At 40.3% G+C, this 22,939-nt stretch overlaps 1 protein-coding gene across 2 annotated transcripts in view; it reads right to left on the reverse strand.

Moving 5' to 3' along the window:
- The window catches only part of MTUS2 (microtubule associated scaffold protein 2), a 472,062-nt gene that overhangs the window by 166,065 nt on the left and 283,058 nt on the right, over positions 1–22,939 (reverse strand). For both annotated transcript variants that reach the window (XM_017848470.1, XM_017848469.1), the window contains exon 6: positions 7,852–7,950. In XM_017848470.1, coding sequence (XP_017703959.1) covers positions 7,852–7,950 — 99 coding nt within the window. The remainder of the gene's footprint in view (positions 1–7,851; positions 7,951–22,939) is intronic.

The raw sequence follows: 22,939 nt of genomic DNA on the forward strand, positions 1-22,939 counted from the left end.
GGTGGTACATGCCTATAATCCCCACTACTTGGGAGGCTGAGGCAGGAGAATCACTGGAACCCAGGAGGCGGAGGTTACAGTGAGCTGACATCGCGCCATTGCACTCCCGCCTGGGCAACAAGAGTAATACTCCATCTCAAAAACAAAACAAAACAAAACAAAAAAAGAAAAGAAACTCACTCAAAACCACACAACTACATAAAAATTGAACAACCTGCTCCTGAATGACTACTGGGTAAATAATGAAATTAAGGCAAAAATAAGTAAGTTCTTTGAAACCAATGGGAACAAAGACACAATGTACCAGAATCTCTGGGACACAGCTAAAGCAGTGCTTAGAGCGAAATTTATAGCACTAAATGCCCACAGGAGTAACTGGGAAAATTCTAAAATTGACATGCTAACATCACAATTAAAAGAACTAGAGAAACTAGAGCAAACAAATTCAAAAGGTAGCAGAAGACAAGAAATAACTAAGATCAGAGCAGAACTGAAGGAGACAGAGACATAAAAAACCCTTCAAAAAAAAAATCAATGAATCCAGGAGCTGGTTGTTTTTTGAAAAGATTAACAAATTAGATAGACCACTAGCCAGACTAATAAAGAAGAAAAGAGAGAAGAATCAACTAGACACAATAAAAAATGATAAAGGGGATATCACCACTGATATCCACAGAAACACAAACTACCATCTGAGAATACTATGAACACCTCTACACAAATAAACTTAAAAATCTAGAAGAAATGGATACATTCCTGGGCACATACACCCTCCCAAGACTAAACCAGGAAGAAGTCGTATCCCTGATAGACCAATAACAAGTTCTGAATTTGAGGCAGTAATAGCCTACCAACGAAAACAGGCCCAGGACCGGATGGATTCACAGTCGAACTCTACCAGAGGTACAAAGAGGAGCTGGTACCATTCCTTCTGAAACTATTCCAAACAACAGAAAAAGAAGGACTCCTCCCTAACTCATTTTATGAGGCCAGCATCATCCTGATACCAAAACCTGTCAGAGACACAACAAAAAAAGAAAATTTCAGGCTAATATCCCTGATTAACATCGATGGGAAAATCCTCAATAAAATACTGGCAAACTGAATCCAGCAGAACATCAAAAAGTTTATCCACCATGATCCACTCGGCTTTATCCCTGGGATGCAAGGCTGGTTCAACATATGCAAATCAATAAACCTAATCCATCACATAAACAAAATCAATGACAAAAACCACATGATTATTTCAATAAATGCAGAAAAGACCTTTGATAAAATTCAACAGTTCTTCATGCTAAAAACTCTCAATAAAGTAGGTATTTATGGAACGTATCTCAAAGTACTACAAGCTATTTATGATAAACCCACAACCAGTATCACACTGAATGGGCAAAAGCTGGAAGTATTCCCTTTGAAACCCGGCACAAGACAAGGATACCCTCTCTCACCACTCCTATTCAACATAATATTGGAAGGTCACTGTGGCCTTGTAGTATAGTTTGAAGTCAGGTAGTGTGATTGTCTCCAGCTTTGCTCTTTTTGCTTAGGACTGTCTTGGCTATTCGGCTCTTTTTTGGTTTCATATGAAATTTGGAAGTATTGCCCTAGCCAGGGCAATCAGGCAGGAGAAAGAAATAAAGGATATTCAAACAGGAAGAAAGGAAGTCAAACTGCCTCTGCAGATGACGTGATTGTATATTTAGAAAACCCCATCATCTCAACCCCAAATCTCCATAAGCTGATAAGCAACTTCAGCAAAGTCTCAGGATACACAATCAATGTGCAAAAGTCACAAGCATTCCTATATACCAATAATAGAGAGCCAAATCATGAGTGAACTCCCATTCACAATTGCTACAAAGAGAATAAAATACCTAGGAATCCAACTTACAAGGGATGTGAAGGATGTCTTCAAGGAGAACTACAAACCACTGCTCAATGAAATAAGAGAGGACACAAACAAATGGAAGAACATTCCATGCTCATGGATAGAAAGAATCAGTATCGTGAAAATGGCCATACTGCCCAAAGTAATTCATAGATTCAATGCTATGCCCATAAAGCTACCATTGTCTTTCTCCACAGAATTAGAAAAAACTACTTTAAATTTGACATGGAACCAAAAAAGAGCCTGCATTGCCGAGACTATCCTAATCAAAAAGAACAAAGCTGGAGGCATCACACTGCCTGACTTCAAACTATCCTATAATGCTACAGTAACCAAAACAGCATGATATTGGTACCAAAACAGATATATAGACCAATAGAACAGAGCAGAGGCCTCAGAAATAATGCCACACATCTACGACCATCTGATCTTTGACAACCCTGACAAAAACAAGCAATGGGGAAAAGATTCCGTATTTAACACATGGTGTTGGGTTCTGCCATATGCAGAAAACTGAAACTGGACCCCTTCCTTACATCTTAAAAAAAATTAACTCAAGATAGATTAAAGACTTAAACATAAGACCTAAACTCATAAAAACCCTAGAAGAAAACCCAGGCAATACTATTCAGGACCTAGACACGGGCAAAACTTCACAACTAAAACACCAAAAGCTATGGCAACAAAAGCCAAAATTGACAAATGGGATCTAATTAAACTAAAGAGCTTCTGCACAGCAAAAGAAACTAGCTCAGAGTGAACAGGCAACCTATAGAACGGGAGAAATTTTTTGCAATTTATCCATCTGACAAAGGGCTAATATCAAGAATCTACAAGGAACTTAAACAAATTTACAAGAAAAGAAACAAACAACCACATCAAAAAGTGGGTGAAAGAAATGAACAGACACTTCTCAAAAGAAGACATTTATGCGGCCAACAAATACATGAAAAAAAGCTGGTCATTAGCAAAATGCAAATCAAAATCACAATGAGATACCATCTTATACCAGTTAGACTGGTGATCATTAAAAAGTCAGGAAACAACAGATTCTGGAGAGGATATGGAGAAATAGGAATGCTTTTACACTGCTGGTAGGACTGAAAATTAGTTCAACCATTGTGGAAGACAATACAGCGATTCCTCAAGGATCTAGAACCAGAAATACCCTTTGACCCAGCAAATCCAGTATATACCCAAAGGATTATCAATTATTCTATTATAAAGATACATGCGGCCGGGCATGGTGGCTCACGCCTGTAATCCCAGCACTTTGGGAGGCCGAGGTGGGTGGATCACCTGAGGTCAGGAGTTTGAGATCAGCCTGGCCAACACGGTGAAACCCCATCTCTACTAAAAATTTAAAAAATTAGCCAGGTGTGGTGGCACGCACCTGTAATCCCAGCTACTTAGGAGGCTGAGGCAGGAGACTCGCTTGAACCCAGGAGGCAGAGGTTGCAGTGAACTAAGATCATGCCACTACATTCCAGCCTGGGCGANGGGGGCGCGGGGAGGGATAGCATTAGGAGAAATATCTAACGTAGATGATGAGTTCATCGGTACAGCAAACCACCATGGCACGTGTACACCTATGTAACAAACCTGCACATTCTCCACATGTATCCCAGAACTTAAAGTATAATTTTAAAAAAGTATATTAAAATATTATAATAGAAATCTATAATTATCTACCACTTACAAATATAATAAGCTGTGTGGAACATAAAATAATAGCTTTTAAATGTGAGGACTAGGATCTTCTTTTTCTCTTGCCCAAATTCCTATCTAAGGGACCTGGGGGAGTCATGCCCTGAAAACCATAAAATCTCATCAGACAGGTTTTATGAATCCTATATAATGTAGCTTACTTTCCAACCTCACTCTGGTATACAGCATGACATGACAGATAGCAGACGCTGAAAGAAGTAAAAAAAGATTTTATCCCACAATATATTTATTTAACATGTTTTGAAATGATCCTGCAAAGTTGTCTTTTGTGGGAATAATTGGCATCAGATTAATGTTCCATTAATGTAGTCAGACCTCTCCCTTTGTAGGCTTTCTCAGATCTGGAGAGATTGCCTGAGAGCCTGAGAGCTTTGAAATCTGCAAAGAGACATTTTCCATCTATTCTCTCTGAGGACTGCCACATATGAGGCTTCACTTACATACTAAGAACCTTGGTTTCCACAACCCCCTTAGCTTAACTCAAACATTACTTTCTACTGATTTCAAGTTTTAGACATTAGCTTAACTCTCCCAACCAAATGTCAACTAAAGAATCCCTAAAACTCACCTATGATCTCCCCAGCCCTCTGCTTTGAGATGTCTGGCGTTTTTAAGGCCAAACCAATGTAAACCATTCTCATGTTGATTTATGATTTTCCTGCAATTCCCGTCTCCCTGAAATGTATAAAATCAAGCTGTAATCTGGCTGCCTCTGGCCACTTTATCAGGACTTCTTGAGATTGTGTGGCCTGGGCCATGGTCACTCATATTGGCTCAAAATGTACCTCTTTAAACATATTTTGGCAGAATTTGAATTTTTCTATTATCAAATGTATTTTCATATGTGGAAAATAAGCACTATTTTTGTAAATTAATAAAATTTATAGTAATTTAAAACATAAGAAATATATGCAGAATATAAAACTCTCAAAATTCAATAATAAGAAAACAACCCAATTTAAAAAATGGAAAAATATTCGGATATTTTATCCAAGAACATACACAGCTGTCAAACACATAGAAAGATACTCAACATTATAACATCATTAGTTAATCAGAAAAGGCAAATTAAAACCACAATGAGGTATCATGACACACATAGTAGAATGTCTATAAAAAAAGACTGATTATATCAAGGGTTGGCAAGAATGTGGAGAAACTGGAACTGTCATATGCTACTGTTGAAAATGTAAAATGGTACAACCACTTTGGAAAACAGTTTGGAATTTTAAAGAAGTTAAACATGTAGCTACCACATGACCTAGCTACTTCATTCTTAGATATTTACCCAAGAGAAATGGAAGCAGATGTTCATACCAAGATGTGTACAAATATTGTACATTTGTACAAAGATTTGGTTTTACTTATTATAGCCAAATTCTGGGGGAAAAGCCCCGATTTCCATCAACAAGTAAATAAATAGTGATATCTATATAATAGAATTCTATGCACCAGTAAAAGGGAATTGGCTATTACCAGATGGATGAATCTAAATTATGTTGAAAGAAGCCAGTAAAACTAGCATAGATATTAAATGATTCCATTTATATAAAACTTTAGAAAATACAAACTAATCTCTAGTGACAGAACAGATCAGTGGTTGTCTGGGGTTTGGGGTGGGGGTGGAGAATGGCAGGCAGGTGGAATGACAAAGGGGTCCTAGGAAACTCTGAAGGTTGGTGGACATGTGTGTTACCTTGCATGGGGTGATGTTTCACAGCTTTGTACACATGGCAAAACTTACCAAGTTCTATACGTTAAACATAGGTCTATACGTTAAACATAGGGTAGTTTAGTATTTGTTCATTATTCCACAATAGGTATGTTTTACAACTATAATGCCACGAACTTTCTTCAGTTTAGTGTTTTTTTTTGGTATAAATATTAATTTTCCATCCTTTTACTTATACATTTTTAATATTTTTATATTTTACGAGTATACTTTGGAAACGATCTAAAGCTAGATTTTACAGCATAAAATGCACTTGAAACACTTTTTGACTGTTTAATAAGTGAACGCAGCCTGGTAATCTATATTTTAAATTTTTATTTTATTTTATTTTATTCCTTTTTCAAGATGGAATCTCAGTCTGCTGCCGAGGCTGGAGTGTAATTGTGTGATCTTGGCTCACTGCAACCTCTGCCTCCCAGGTTCAAGTGATTCTCCTGCCTCAATCTCCTGAGTAGCTGGGACTACAGGCACATACCACCACGCCCGGCTAATTTTTGTACTTTTAGTAGAGACGGGGTTTCACCATGTTAGCCAGGCTGGTGTCGAACTCCTGACCTCAGGTGATCCACCCACCTCAGCCTCCCAAAGTGCTGAGATTACAGGTGTGAGCCCCTGCGCCTGGCTCTGGTCATCTAAATCTTTGAGTTAGTTTAGAGAGTATAGTTCGTATACAGTCATTGTGACATATTTGAGTTCACTTCTAATATCTTCTTGTATTCTTTCAATTTCCCCCATCTCCCTCCTGGCCTTCCTTCTTTCCCTCTTTCTCCTTCCTTTATATTGATTGAATTTTTTTAACCCCTCATTCCAATATTTTCCCATCTATGGTTCGGAACTATATATATGTATTTTATGGGTCATCTTAGAAATTTTAACAAATATTTTAACATTGTTAAGTCTAAAATTATATATTATTTTTACTCTTTCGCTAGAATATAAGGATCTTATTTATGGTGGCTTGTTTCCTTGTGTGTATGATTTCACATTTTATTCGACTAAGTAGCCATAAGCACTACAGCATTTTAAACTGGATTTTCAGAGCACAGTGGCAGCACAGACTCCAGCTCTGAAGCTGCAGCGGGGCTGGCCTGTGGTCGTCGAAGGTTCCTGGGGGAGGGCTTGCTCCCCACCCTCGGCTTCCCGCAGAGCTGGAGCTGCCATCGGCCAGTCTCCTGCAGGGTGAATTTCCTTTTCCTTCCAAGGTGTTGCCCTTTAGAAATTCCAGATTTATGCACGGTCCTCAGATCTGATCTCTCACCCAACTACCAGGCTTTGTCTCTTGTCCTTCACATTTACAGCTTTAATCTATTTTCCATAAATTTTTAATTAGTCAGCAATTTTAGTAAGTTCTCTATTCTCCATGCTTTTGGGTTAACAGTAGTAACAAACAACGCAAGTTTGGGATACAGATTGCTTAGGTTAAAACCAAGGCTCTACTACTCATTACCTGTGACTTTGGGCAAATTAATGAAATGTCTGTGCCTCAGTTTCCTCACATGTAAAGAGAGGGGCCATAATACAACCTGTCTCACAGAGTTATTGTGGACATTAAATCAATTAAGATATTTAAAGAGCACAGGACAGTATCTGGCACGCAGTCAGAGCTCAAACATTAGCTGCTATTATGGCCACCATTTTTGGGTTTAAATAAAATGTTTTGAGGTTGCATTGCATACTGTTCTACAATGGCAGGAATGTCTTACAATAGGAATATTCTTCTTTTTCTTCTTTTTTTTTTTTTTTTTTTTTTTTGAGATGAAGTCTCGCTCTGTCACTCAGGTTGCAGTGCAGTGGTGTGATCTCGGCTCACTGCAACCTCCACCTCTCGAGTTCAAGTGATTCTCCTGACTCAGCCTCCCAAGTAGCTGGAACTACAGGCGAAAGCCACCATACCCGGTTAATTTTTGTATTTTTAGTAGAGACAGGGTTTTGCCATATTGGCTAGGCTGGTCTGGAGCTCCTGACCTCAAGTGATCCGCCCCCCTTGGCCTCTCAAAGCGCTGGGATTACAGGCATGAGCCATCACGCCTGGCCAGGAATATTCATATTAAACAATTTTTGACTTTCAAGTAACCTTATGTAGTTTGTTCATATCTGAACAAATTCAAATAAATGGTTTCCTCATTGACAGACTAACAAATCATTTGATACCCATTATCTCTGTTCTTCTTCCTTTTAGACAGTATTATTTCTTGAGGTTAGATCTTTAAAGTCTATTTCTCAATTGTAAATGATTTCTATATGCTATCGGAATAGCAGATACCCCTACACAGAGAAGATCCTCCCACTTAAACGTAGCATAGCATCTTGTTTTTTAAGATAAAATGATATGAACAGCTGGTTCATTTCATCCAGAGTCAGAAAACATCAGCATATGTATGTCAAGCTCTGGAACAATCATGTAAATCACATGGGCTGGCATTGCTCCATTAATGACATCTGAATAAGATAAATTCCAAGTTCAAGTCATCTTCCCAAGTAACATATCATATTTCCTACATACCTGGTGAATGAAGCTTGGTGGCTGAAGCTGCTACTCTCTTAGGAGATGAAACAGTAGGTTTATTCGTATCTTGATCTTTCTGAGTGTCTTTCTTTGTTCCTATGTATAGTTGGAGAAGAGAAATAGAAAGTAAGCTAGTTAAAACTGAAATGGCAACATAAATTGTGGAAAGGGTGGCTTCACGAAAGTCAAACAGATCAACAAAAGAAATATTTGGGTGATTTGTTGCTACGGTCACCACCCCCTGTGCTTGAGGAATGACACACTTGTTTATAGGAAAGGGAATTTAGTTTTGAGTGGTCAGGGGAGGAGTAAGGACACTGCTGTCTCTGATTTGATGAAAAACATGCCCTTTTCTGAAAGTCACTGCCACCCCAATGATCCAGACCAAACTATCTGGGAATTAAAATTTTACTGTCCTCAGCCACCAACTTAGTCTGCCTGCCTCTCTGCCGAAACAAATTTTCAGAAGACGGGGAAGGATGCTGTAGCTGCATATAGCTGCTAATAACTTTGGCATCACCGGGAGCCAAGCCACGGGGGACATGGTCCAACTCTAATTAATTTCCACGCAGCGGGTCCATAGAGGTGACCTAGAGAGCCTTTCAGTTCTCTTGGCTGCAGCCGAGCCTTCGTGGAACTTGCTGCCAGAGCTGGTCCAGCAAAAACATGTGGACGCTCCTCACATTGTGTCCAGCGATACCCAGGGCACAGTGCAGCTTCTCCTTTGTGTTCTGGGCACAGTGCTCACCTTCACATCTCCTTTGTCAGAAAGTCAAAGAGTAGTGGATGGGAGATTAGCGAAATCACACAGACCTAGATTAATCCAAACCTGCCTTGGCTTCAGCGCACTGTTAGGTCATTTCAAAAACAAAGCTTGCTGTGGTTCCTTAGATGCAGACCATGAATGTCACCCCCATGCTCACCCCCAAACCCTGAGACCTCACTCTTCTTTCCAGCGGTAACTGCTGCTAGCAATTTTGTGTTTATTCTCCCAGATTTTTTTTCTAGGTACTTATAAATGTACACACATATACAAATACAGCTACTAGTTAAATATATGAAATAAACATTGCAACTTCTTTTTACCTACCCACATTTTGGAGATCTTTTTCTTATCAGTGTATTTACAGATTTTTAAAAAAGAGCCACATCATACAGATGGGCAAAGACATACTGTAATTCAGTTCCCCATTGTCTTATGGATAAGCATTTAGATTGTTACAAGGTTAGCTAATGAAATAGCTTCATGGGCTGTAATAAAAACTCTTCTACTTGTTTCTTTGTACACACAGACCAGGATCTTCAGAGGACAAATACACAGAACTGCTTTTGCTGGATTGAGTCTGCTCTTTTGCAGTGTTGCTATGCACAGTCCAATTGTCCAACAAAAGGATCCACTAATTCATATTCCCAACAAACAGTGTCTGAGAACAGCTCTTCCAACATGCCCCATGCCCTACTGACACTGAAGTCTCAATCATTTAATCGATTCATTTAATTAAGCAATCATTTCATTATGATATGTGCCACCATATCAGATGGTGCAGCCCCAGATGACCTCACAGACACTGTCACTGTCCCTGCCCACATCTGCCAGCCACAATGCCAGCCTTGTTGGTCCCCAAACATGCCATTCTTCCTCCTGTGGCTTGAGTTCCTCTGCACAGAATATTCTTCCTCTAGCCCTTAAGCATGGCTCATCCATCCATTCAGGAGGTCTCAGCACAGCGACGTCTCCTCACCACGCCTGGTGCTCCAGCTAATGTGGCCCTCTCACCACCTGCCAGTTTCCTCTTCACCCACTTCATTCTTCCTCACAGCATCTGTCACTGCCCACCAATCTATTCTATCCTCACCTGTTTGCTTAGTGTCTGTCTTCCCCCACTAGAACACAAACTTTGACCCAGATAGGGTGGCCCCTCAGTGTGTGCCCCTCCAGCTTCTGCTCTCCTCTTTCCAGGCAGGTTTGCCCAGGGCTTCTTTCCAGGCAGGTTTGCCCAGGCATTTCAGGGCTCACAGAAGACTGCACCTTCCAGGTCTGGAAAGCCCAGCCACTGCACTCTGCTGAAGTCACGGGGACCCCTCAGGGTACCTACTATATGGCTAAGCTCCCCATTCTGTTCCTTCACTTGGCTTTGGTTTTAGGTATCAACAAATGTGGAAAGCCACCGAGACTCCTGAAAGCTGAGAAGGGAAATGTTCAAGTCCCCAAATCTGCACTAAACCTAATGTTTTGTGCTGAAAGGGAAACTAAATATGATTATTTATGAAGCCTTTTAGTGTTTTCCATTCAGCTTTCAAGGAGTACAAATTGTATTATATCAAAAATGCAAATATTGATAGTTTGGACCCGCAATTCCACTTGTATAAATCTCTCTTTGAAACACTTCTAAAAGTATGGAAAAACATAAATTATAACATGTATAACATAAGTTATATGAACGGTGGTATATTCATTTATTTATTTATTTTTTTTTTTGAGACGGAGTCTTGCTCTGTCGCCCAGACTGGAGTGCAGTGGCCAGATCTCAGCTCACTATAAGCTCCGACTCCCAGGATTACGCCATTCTCCTGCCTCAGCCTCCAGAGTAGAGAAGTTTAGCCTGGGACTACAGGCCGCTCGCCCCACATCGCCCGGCTAGTTTTTTGTGATTTTTTAGTAGAGAACGGGGCTTTTCACCAGTGTTAGCCAGGATGGGTCTCCGATCTCCGCGACCTCGTGATCCGCCCGTTCTCGGCCTCCCAAAGTGCTGGGATTACAGGCTTGAGCCACCGCGCCCGGCCGAACTGTGGTATATTCAAACCAGGGACTACTATGCAGCCTGGGCGACAGAGCAAGACTCCGTCTCAAAAAAAAAAAAAAAAAAAAAAAAAAAAAAAAAAAAGGATGTCATAGCTCTATATTGTACTGGCATGGAAAGCTGTCCATGATAAATTAAAAGCTAGTTGAACAGCATGCATGGAATCATCCCATTTTTATAACACAAAATGTCACCTGTATTATGCTTACAAGTAAGTAAAAATATCTGAAAGACAGGCACCAAACTTTTAACAGTGGTTACTTCTAAGCAGTAGGATTTAGGAGTTTTTACTTTTTATTTTAATATGCTTATGCATTAGTTCCATATTTTGTAATCATCACACATTACTTGTATAATAACTAATAAGCAAAAAGAAAAGGAGAGAAACCAAATCAGTAAGGAAACTAATTTGCCTGATCCATAAAAGGATAAGGAGAGAGAAGTCTTATCCAAGCAATCCTATAGCAATAACTCAAACCGAAACTTTCACCCTCCCTTTGCTGGCAAACTTTACCACAGGAACACAAGGCCACCTGGAGGACTCTTGTATGGTCTGGGAATTAGTGATGGCACAGATAATTACAGTGATGAATCAAGACCTTCTGTTCTTCTTGCCATTTTTTCTTTACAATCTAGACTCAGCATAAATGTCTTCTACATACACAGTAAGCTTTCATTTCACTTGATGAGATAGATCTCTGAGTGTCTAGAAATGCTAGTGAGATCTTTGGTCTCATGTTCTCCTACTGCCCCCAGCCATTGTCTCAGCCTTCTTGGTTACTCTGTCTTCTCAGCCTTCTTGGTTACTCTGTCTTCTTTCCTTAGACCTGGAATAAGGTATTCCCAGTGCAGCCTCCGCCTTCTCCTGTCCAGTCTTCTGAGTGAGCTTATCCACTCAACACGTTCACATCACCGACTTACGTACACTAATGACCGTATCTGTGATTTCCAATCCAGGTGGGCCCAGGTATCTCTCCTGGGATCCAGACCTGTTTTCAGTTGCCAAATAGACATTACTCCTTATCTATTAGATGACAAAAACCATTGTTTCCCAAATGGAGCTGGTTAGCTTCTTCTTAAACCCATTCTCTGTCCTGTACTTTGTTTCCTAGTCAATTATCCTCCCAGTCACTGAAACCAGAAACCAGTCAGTCGTCTTCTTCATCCTACCATATCTAGCAGTCACGAGGTCTTTCTGACCTTCAGTAGCTCCTAAGTCTGGCTCCTGATTCATTCTCATTTTGTACCTCAGCTCAGTCCTCATCATGTCTTGCTGGTACAACTACAAACCTCTCTTTAGTAATTTCTCTGTCTTGTGCCTTAACCTCTAAATCTTTACCTAACTCACACTCCTTAGCACTGCCAGGAAAACCTTAAGCCTTTAACAAGATCCCGTGATTTTACTGTTAAAATCTTTCCAAAGCTTACCCTGGGCTTCAGTAGGAAGTCCTAACTCCGTGGTGTGGGGTAAGCACCTGCCAGGATCTCCTGTCCTCTGCGAGGTGCCCCTGCTGTTTCCATGTGACCCCGGGTGTCTCAGCCTGTGCTGTTCACGGAGGCCGAGTGCTCAGCCTCTCCCTTGTCTGCCTGGCCTACTCCAGGTCATCTTCAATTTCAGCTCCTTCTGTTTTAGTTTTCCCATTACCACTGTAACAAATTACCACTTAGCAGTTTAAGACAACACAAGTTTATTCTCTTCCAGTTCTGGAGGTCAGAAGTCTGAAATCAGTCTCACCGGGCTGAAGCCAAGGTGTTGGCCAGGCTGGTGCCTTCTAGACTCTCCAGGGGAGAGTCCATTTCCTTGTCTTGTTTGCCTCTCATGGCTTCCTTCATTCCTTGGCTGGTGGCCCCTTCTTCCATCTTGAAAGCAATCACTCCCATCCCTGCTTCCTGTGTCATGTCTTTCTAATTCCTCCTGCCTCTCTCTTACAAGGATGCTTGTGATGACATCGTCTCTATCTGGGTAATCCAGGATAATCTTCCCATCTCAACATTCCGAACTTCATGCAAAGTCCTTTTTGCACTATAAGGTAACAATGATAGGTTCTGGTGATCCATACATGGACATCTTCGGGTGTCAGTACTCAGCGTACTACAGCTTCCCTGTCTAACTGAATGGCTGCACGAGGAAACTCTTTTTACTCACCAAAAACTCACTAACTGCTTGGTCTCTATTAATCCCCAGAGTCCCTGATACTTATTTACGAAGCTTTTCCTTATTTTTTTTGACCTTCCTGAATAACAGTATTTCCTTAGATCCTACTCAGCTTTCCCTGATCTCTTTCCCCAAGTGCAGACTCTGTGCTGCTAAGGCTAGCGGGCATCTCATGCTAGGCCTGAGTAGCTCCTTTGAACAACACCCCTGCTGACCTTTGGGGAATCAACCCTTGCCTCCTCTTATTTCACGTGGTCAGAGTAGGGGGCTGAGGGACCAGGGCCTGGAGGGGGCGTATGACACAGGCCTGCCGGATAAGAACTCGCACCGCTCTGGTGTTACACAGTATCCTGGCTTGAGAATGAAACAAGATGTGAGTTGGAACGATGACAGCCCTACCTCGAGAATTTTGCTGGAATTACTAGGAAAAAATTCTCTTTTTGAGAGATGCCCAAGCTGGCAGGATACAGGCCTGGAGCAGCTGCTGACCATCTTTGTTCTCATGTGGGGAGAGCCTTTCTGAGGATGAGGCCAAGAGTGGAGAACGAGGGGCCGGGAGATGGACATGTATTCCTGCCGCTGCAGTTGAAGTACCCCCCCGGGACAGTCATGCCTCACGTCAGCATGACCTCCAGAACCTCTCAGTTCTTTGAGCCCCAAATCCCTCTGTCCTTTTGCTTTCTTGTTGCCTAAGGCAATTTGAATTAGGTTTCTCTAACATGACACTAAACAAGACCTGGATAATATAATGCCGGCCAGAGAAAATAGCTCCTTAATCAATAAATGTACATACTCTTCTCTCGTGGGGCCGTATGTCGGTCAAAACTGCTCCTCGTGTGCCTTCTCTACACTGAGATTCAGAGCTCCATGAAAGAATGTTTGTACACAAACCTCAGAGCACCGGGGCTTTTGCCGGGAAGGAAGGAGGCAGCGGGAGGGAAAGAAATGCCAGCCTCAGTCTGGTCTCAGAAGAGAAGTCTGTAAGTTGAACTTGAAATACTGGCACTGATCATATTCACCCAATGCCAATCACTACAAACCCAGATGGTCCTAGACTGTTTCGTCATAGTGTAGCAAGAAGCACCTCAAAAGCCTACAGGGATGGGTGCTGCCTAGCAATCCATAGAGAGTGTCTCAGAAGGGAGAATAGTGTAAAAGCTCATTTTCTCCCACGGACAAGGGCCTTCCACAATGGTATCAGTGGCTTCCACAACAGCTGGCAGAAGCACCACTGTGTAATTTATTTCTGAACCAGACATCATAGAAGTGACTTACAACTTGTTTATTACAAATGCTGAAAACAAAGACAAACTGCACAGAAGCCATGAAAACATGACTTGGCCCTAAAGCCGCCCAATCAAGAATGATGGCTTGATGTGTCAATTATAGATTTTTAAAAAACGAGGAAACTCTTTTTACTCACCAGAAAGTCACTAACTGCTTGGTCTCTATTAGTCCCCTGAGTCCCTGAACATAAACAAGAATAATGGCTCACTCTGAGGATGAGGCTGTCATCTCAAAAAAAAGAAAGAAATAACAAATGATAATAGCTAATTCAGGATCCTCACTGAGCACATCCAAATGGGAAAAAAATATTTAAGAGAATAGCTATACACTTTTTTAACAAAAAGAAGTCAGCACATCGAAAAAAAAAAAAACCTAAAACATTTTTATAGGCTCTTAATCTCACATACAATAGGCTGCAAATTCCTGAAAGTAAATCTCAATATAAGTAAGAAAAGACAAGAAACAGAAAGGATAAAGAAATACACACAGCAACAGACTTTATCCCCCAAGTATCTAAGGTTCTCCCTCCACATGCCTGTGAAAGCACATGTCACAGGGTTGACCCTGCCCTGGCCCCATAGATCAGCTCCCACACAGTGAACACAAGGACTGCAGATGCAGACGGAACAAAGCAAGAAGAGGGAAAAGCAAAGGTGGCCATAACGCAAGTGATGATTATCACTCCAGTGCAACTGGAAGGAGGTGAATAGAAAACATGAATGATGCAATCAAAAAATATAGATTCTGAAGCCATTTGTAAGACGAATTGAATGGGAACATTTCAAGATAGGATCTATAGGGATTGGATAGAATGAAGAAAGGAAACATTATCTAGATAAGAATATACAGAACAAAAGAGAAACCTGGATGAGTTATAAACTGGAGAGAGAGAGAGAGAGAGACCGAGAGAGAGAGAGAGAGAGCAAGCGAGAGCGAACTCAGGAGAGTTAGATGCAAGGACTAGAGGAAAGGAAATCAGTTTTCAGCTGCCAATAGTAATTTTTTAAATATTAAGAGGAATATCTGATATTGACGCAGGAGAGTTAATAGGAGAAACAATCTGAATATTGGGCTATATTGGGAAGGTGGATTTTAACCTATTTAAGCTTTGTTCCATTTCAACACCCAGGCACTGCATGCATGAAGGCAGAAATTGTAGCTGGGAATTTAAGCGAGAATAGGGAGGTTTCTGTACTCAAATAGAGGCCTAGCGAAGCCTAATTATTACCTGGATAAGACTAAGGGATAATACATTCTGAAAATTATTATGAAAAGGTAAGGACAGAAGAGTGAACAAGTGGTTTTTGAAATATATATATATATGTGTAAAAGCTTTGTAAATTCTCCCCCCAAGCCCAATACATTCACTGATCGATTCATTATTAAGCACAAAGAATCCATAAGGCACTGTCCTAGTGAAAGACAGAGGTATGAGCTGTAACGGAAGTTACATGTTTGGGAGAGATATTTATCATAAGCATTTATAAACACCAGGTACCAGGTTGCAGTTGCTTCTGTGTATGTTACCTCACCTGACACCTGTCCAAACTCTGTGGGTATTATTGTTACCGGTTCACAAATGAAGGAACTGAAAGTATGGAGTTTGTAACATATCCACATTTACCAGTCCATGGCTGAACCTGCAACTTCCGGCCCTACATAGACTGCATTTCACTACACTGCAGTGGCCTCAGTGAGTCCTGAGAAGTAATGAGTTCTACTGCCTGCCTGCTCACCTGCCCACAGAAGCACAATGGATCCAGGTAGAGTCTGATTCCATTTGAAGGAAAGAAGCAAGGGGAAGGTGTGTGAGAAAGCTTAAAAGAGAGTAGGGGTGTTGGGGAGATGGCAGGAAGGCTGTGACTAAGAGACCAGGAAATGGCTTAAGCCATTTGTTTTCAAACACTGGGGGCCAGCGAATCCCAACATCCTTTCCATCCCTGGCCCCAACCTTTCTCCCTCTGATGCTTCCTCCGTACTATGTGGAACTCCTTCTTCCTTTGGTAAAAAACCTCCATCCCCTACGTTTGTCCTCAATCTCTCTCGGAGCAGTTTTCTCAAATGGTTGCCACTGGTGCTTTTCCTCCACATTCAACTACATCCTGGTCAGGAGGTCTCCTTTAAACTCTCAAATACCCCACTAGAACATGAGGCCCCACACATGTGTAAAGTGCCTTTCCTTTGAGGTTCCAAGGTTCTTGCTGCCTAATCGAACACTATTCCTACAGCATGGTTACTGCCTCTCACACCCCACAGGCGTGGTCTTCCCCTTTACCCTCAGGTACTGACACCCTAGTAATCCCCAATGCATGCCTCATCTAGCATCCCAGCTTTCAGTCCTTTGATACCTGCAACCCAAGAGGCACCCTGAATCAAGACCCTGGGCATCACCATGGACCTTGTCAAAACCTTAAACCTCGCCTCTGACATTCACATATCCTTCTTTCTGGTTACAACCCTCTATCCCTCCACCATCTCACTATGCTGTCGCCTATCAATTCATATCTGCAACTCAGACAATAATCTCTTTCCCCACACCATCTGTCTCCTTCTGTCTTCACCTCCCTTATTATCCAACCTAAAGTCTACCCCAGAGTGCTTTACTTCTACTACTTTATTAACCACATGCTTGCTCTCATTTCACAGAGACAACAGAAACTACAATGGTCACAACTGTCTGCAGGACCCAAACCTGGCTCAATCCGTTGTCACCTTTTTCTAGCCCAGCTGAGCACACAATGACACAGATGGGGACATCAAATTTATAGTCACCAGATATCACTGTGGCCACAGCAAAGTCCAGCAATTAATTCTTCCATTTTTTCCTTTTCATCTTTTGCATACCTTTTAAAAAACGATTTTTATTATTCTAATCGGCACACAGTAATTGTACGTATGTATGGGGTACATAGTGATATTTTGGAACATGCAAACATATGCAGTGATCACATTGTGATAACTAGCATACCCATCACCTCACATACAGATCATTCCTTTGTGTTGGGACCATGACAGATCCTTTCTTCTAGCTACTTGAAAATATGCAATAGCTTATAATTAGCTAGAGTCACCCTACAGTTTTATAGAACACTAGAACTGATTCCTTCTAACTGTAATTTTGCGTTCATTAACTAATCGCTACTGTCTCTCCTTCTCCCTACCTTCCCAATTTCTAGTAACCACCATTCTATTCTCTAGTTCTAAGAGATCAACTTTTTTAGATTCCACATGTGAGTGAGAACATGTGATATCTGGCTTTCTGTGCCTGGCTAATTTCACTTCACATAATATCCTCCAAGCTCATCCATGTTGCCATAAATGACACAACTCCATTCTTTTTAATGGATGAATAGTATTCTATTATGTATATGTATCACATTTTCTTTATTCATTCATCTGTTGATGGACACAGGTTGATTCGACATCTTGGCTATTGTGAACAGTGCTGCAATAAACACAAGAGTCCAGATACCTCTATAATGTTCTGACCTCCTTTCCTTTGGATATATGCCCAGTAGTAGAACTGCTAAATCATATGGTAAAAAACTATTTTTCAAAACAAAGTTCTGTATTGATACCTTTCTGAAAGGTCATTCTCCAAGGTTTTAAACAACAACAAAAACCACCCATTAGTATCTTCTCTTATCTCTCCATACACTTTCATATTCATCACTTCCACATTTTAAGTTGTTTTTTCTATGCATCTCCATAGATATAAGTAACGTGTTTATAATGCTACTTCTTGATATTTATATTTTATATATATTTTAGTAACTTCTTATTACAGCAAATGACAATTTTTTTCTCTGCAGGCTCCCTTCCACACTACCTCCCCCATCATTGCAATACAGTTGTACCATTTTTGGTTAGGTCAAAATTCAGTTCACCTTGCTAAAACCATATATGAATATTATTTACAACTGAACCATCTTCTTGTCTGACTTTTGTTTTCCCTGGGTTTAATAGCTGCCTTAGTTTCTGTTTGCTTAGTTTTCTATGTATATATCGCTAATTCTCCCACAAGTTCTCCACCAGCATATAACTTTCCTCTCACAATTATCACATGTAAGGTTGTACCTCAGTGTAGTTTTGTTTTCTTGGAGCCATTCTTCCTGGAGCCCTCAATTCTCCATTTCATTCTAGACTGGTCATTTCTAGGGCTGTGGCATGGCTGTCATTTGAGTTGCATCATCATTCTGGGAAATTCCTTTGCTTTTTTCCTACTTCAGGTTCCTATTTTCTGGACCCCCATGCCTTCCTCTTTCTTGATCTATTTCCTCACTTTGGTAGAGCACTTTTATTTTTTTAAGTTTCTGGAGAAAGGTATACATGAGGTAAATTATCTGACAGCTTCCAAAGCTGAAGATTTCTTCATCCAATTGGTAGCTTGGCTCAGTGCAGAATTTTAGCATGGCACATGGCAGTCATGTCCCCCAGAAATGCTAAGGTATTTCTCTTTTAGCATCCAGGGTTGCTACTGATAAGCCTATTGATGCTATTCTAAATCTCGGCCTTTTGTGTGTGATCTGTCTGCTCTCTTGGGAGGCTCTTGGTGCCTTCTCCTTTTCCCCAGCATTGTAAAATTTCATGCTGATGTGTCTTGCTGTGGATCTTTCTGCATTCATTATGCCAGACACTTAGTGTGCCCTTTTAATTTGTAAACTCTCATTCTGCAGTTCTGGGAAATTTTCTTGATATGTTGCTTCATAATTTCCTCTCCTCTGATTTCTCTGTTGTTTTCATGGAACTCCTAATATTTGCGTTCCATGTATGCGTATACACATATACATGTAGATATATATCTTATTATATATCTTCGCTCTGTATAATCTCCAACCTATAGATGAATGTTTCTCTTCGGAATCTCCCATGCACATCACACTCCATATGTCCAAAATTGAACTCACTGTCACCTAACAAAGCCTCTTCATTCTTAGCTTCCCTAACTTGGAAAATGTGATTTTTGCCCAAGCCAGAAATAATGATCTCATCTTCATCTCCTCCCTCTCTCACTTCATGTTCAATAAAATGCCAAATCTTTTGAAATATACATCTTGTGTCTCTCTTAAATCTAGTCCACTTTTTTTCATAGTCACCGCAACTTCATAATTCACACCAGTGCCATGCCTCCTGTAGGGAGAGCTCTGCAGCAGCCTCCTACCTCTTCATCACTCCTGTTAGCTCTGCTCCCTCTACTCCAACACATCCTTCACACCTCAGCCTGCTGCTCTAATGCTCTGGGGCCACAGCTTCACTACATGATGGGTTGAACACCTTCTCACCTGTCCATATTCCCCATTAGACAACACACTTCATGAGTATTGCCCACTCAGTAAATATCTGTAAATAAATGAGTTGGTTATTATTACTAACTAATCACATTCTTCCCCCATGGAAAAGAAAGTCAACCTTGAGATTAGGGGAATTCCTGACATTTTAAATAGCTTTTTATTTTATCCTTCTTATTTCTTTTCTAGTACCTCTCTCTTCCCACATAATAAACAAGCAGGTTGTAAATGATTAATGAGAAATCACTGTACATACTGCCTGAAACAAAATGAGTAAAGCTCTGCAAGTTTTAAAACAGTGGCATGTAATTAAAAGTTTCATGCTCCTTATACTAAGAAATTGGGCCATATGATGGTAGCAATTTGCATAAGAATGCATTTATAGTACAGTAGGCAGATTTCTGAAACATACAAATGTTGAAAATCACAATGGAAAATGCAGCTTCAAAAGACCATTTGCATTAATTACTGTTGGACAAGCTCCCATAGGCTCCTCAAGGCTGACAAGCAGAGTAGACAAAATACCAGGTGTGTAACCTTTTAAATACAATATGTGTAATACTCTTAAATGAAAATTAGGATTTTAGTGTCCTACTTTTGAAGAGCCTCCACAGAAGGTTTCACACCAGCCTACAGGGGGCTTAATATTAAGGTGGGTCACAAGAGTGTTATAAATTCTCTTCTGGCACTATAGGTATGTCCTGTAATGCCTTCCAAATTATCTAAAATCACCTAAAGTACTATTCTTGCTATTGTTTTGATGAAAGCATTTTAAAGGCATAGCAGAGAAAGATAAATGGAACTTTTACTTGGATTCTTCTGTGACATTTCAATGATAATAGCTAAATAGTACCCTGAGCCAGTTAATTTGTAAGACAGGATGAGGTTATTAGGGTTTTAAAATCAAGTGCCTCCCCAAAATGCAAATTGTTCCACTCAATTTTACTGGACTGCCCAGTAAAATTAGAGACTAATTAAACTGCTGTGAATTTTCTGTGCAATTTTTTTTCATGCTGTCTTTAGACCATTTCACAGCTTGCAAGTTTCTACATAGAGGGGTTGGGAAAAATGGGGGAGCATATATTTTCAAATTTACAAGGTATCTAACTGTTAGCAGCCCTAGTTCAAGATTTCAAGGGGAGCAAGGTTTGAGAAATCTCTAGCTTTACAAAGAAACAACTCAGGTCATTAACCTGAATGGAATGCAGTTCCCCATCATCACTGGCCACTTCTGTGAAAGCTCTAGGTCTCTGCCAGATGTTTTCTGTGCACTATGCTATGTCTCTGCACTACATGGCCTTGTTGGATACTCACTTCCCTTTCACAGCACTTAGCATAAACGTAATTCAATAATTAGGTGTGTAAGTACAAGTTTCATGTTGCTCTTTCCTGTGACTCCCATCAGCTCCACAGAGACAAGGACTGTGTCTTATTCACCATGATTTCTCCAGGTATCTAACAAAGTGTTCCGCTTGAAGAGGGTATGCAATCAATACTTGTTGAACAAACGGAGGCCCATCCAAATGTTCACTGATCCTTAGTCTCTGGATGTCTGAGAATTGACTTTGGTGTCGCGGTCTGTGGTTCCTAGTGCTTCCTGGCTTTCCTTCTTCTGGCCAGAAAAAACAGCAGACAGACCATCTAAGACACACACTCATGTGGCTCTCCAAATGATGAAGTAGACAGTTCCTTTAACCAGAAATTGTATACATCATCTCCATTATATTTTCCTGTCTCTGTGATATCATGCAAATAAATGGAACTCATATTTATTATATGTATTATTCTCCCACAAAGATTCTTTTTAAACACTTCTATTCTCCTACAACCTCTTCTATCCCCAAACTAATTGCTGGTCCCCTATTGACTTCACAATGACAAATAAGTTGACACTGTGACAGCAATCTAGACTCAGCCTTGGGGAGACCACAGTCAGCAAAGGGCAATAAGAGCATCTTCACTGAAGATACCAGCGCAGCCTAATGTCTTCGACCCTGCCTCTTCTGGTCTCAAATCTGGGAGATTTCTGAATACTCCCAAGTCAACAAGAGCTTATGAGGCACCATGATTCTTTCATTACTGGAAAATAACATGCTTTTAGAGATATTTACATTAAAAGAATGCATGTCATATGCTACAGTAAGAATAAACTCACAAATTACCTAAGACCACAATTCCAGTAGTAATCAAGTGACCCTATTTCTTACTTTGTTTTTTCCTAAAGCTGAATATTTTATTTTAGCAAGGTCTTCCTCATTTTCTTCATTTAAGATGTGCACAAAAAGAGAAAATGATACTTGAGAGGACTGGAGGAAGACAGGGAGAACTTGGTAGAACAGCTCTATCTGGTACATGTACACATTATCAAAGTGCTCAACAAACACATTTTCCTGATGTTAACAAGCTATTTATATTATTAAATTATAGTATGACCAGAAATCCTTAAATTTGTAAAATCAATAACAATTTGCTTTTCAAGAAGCAAAATTAATTTTATGACACAAGTAGAGTTTCTTTAGCCTACTGAGTAGCAGCCTATTCCCAGGGAATGTTTTTCCCTAGGCAGACAGGAACTCAAATAATAATATACCAGTTACTCATTTTTATACAACTACTAGAAATCCTATACCTTAGTCTGAATAAAGGAATTTTATTTTCTATAATGCATCATATCAATGTGACAGAATCGGAGGGCATATTGACAAGAAGTAATTCATCTTCAGATCAATATGTGCAGCTGGAAGTATTTTCCTATTTGCTACAATAGTGCAAGTCAGTTAGAAGAGTCAACAGGTAAAGCCCCACTATTAGTGTAAAATTATATGGCTCAATGCACTGGAGAGATTTTGTATTTGACATATGAACAGCAGAAAAGCTTTTCATAAAAATTTTGAGAAGAAGAACCACTACATGACTAAAGCTAAGTTTCAGGAATACTTGGGAGCCTTCCTTTTACAGAGCACTGAATAGCATGTTTTGTGTGTGTGTGTGTGTGTGTGTGTGTGTGTGTGTGTGTGTATACATATATAAAATCATTAGCACTAAATCTGTAACACTTTCCATTGTCATCACACCGATCTCAATGGTCATTATGAACTTACAGGAAATCAGTATTATAGAAGTGGATCATATACCTCAAACATGTTTAGGACAGGGCATTAGCTCTCAGCCTGCATCTGAAACCCTAAGAGGGAGGCATATAAACAGACCTCAGAATTACTGTATGGGAGTTGGGAAACTATATGTAAGGTAACTAGCAAGAAGAACTAAGTCTCTAAGTTGTATTTTTCAATCAAGGTAACTTCAATAAAATGCAATTAATTGGCTTCCATCAAAGTAAGAATATTTAAACAGCAGAAGTTAGGTCTATAGGTTTTAAAGGCCAACAGGCTTAGGTTGATTCCTGCTACAAAGAAGTTCTATGACTGAGGGTGTGGGGGTTACTTTATTTCTCTAAACTCCAGCTTCCATAAGCAACAGAAGTTGAATATAAAACAAAGTCTCAGGATACAAAATCAATGTGCAAAAATCACTAGCATTCTTATACACCAATA

This window comes from Rhinopithecus bieti, unplaced genomic scaffold (assembly GCF_001698545.2).
Source record: "Rhinopithecus bieti isolate Rb0 unplaced genomic scaffold, ASM169854v2 scaffold_28547, whole genome shotgun sequence".
Taxonomy (NCBI): domain Eukaryota; kingdom Metazoa; phylum Chordata; class Mammalia; order Primates; family Cercopithecidae; genus Rhinopithecus; species Rhinopithecus bieti.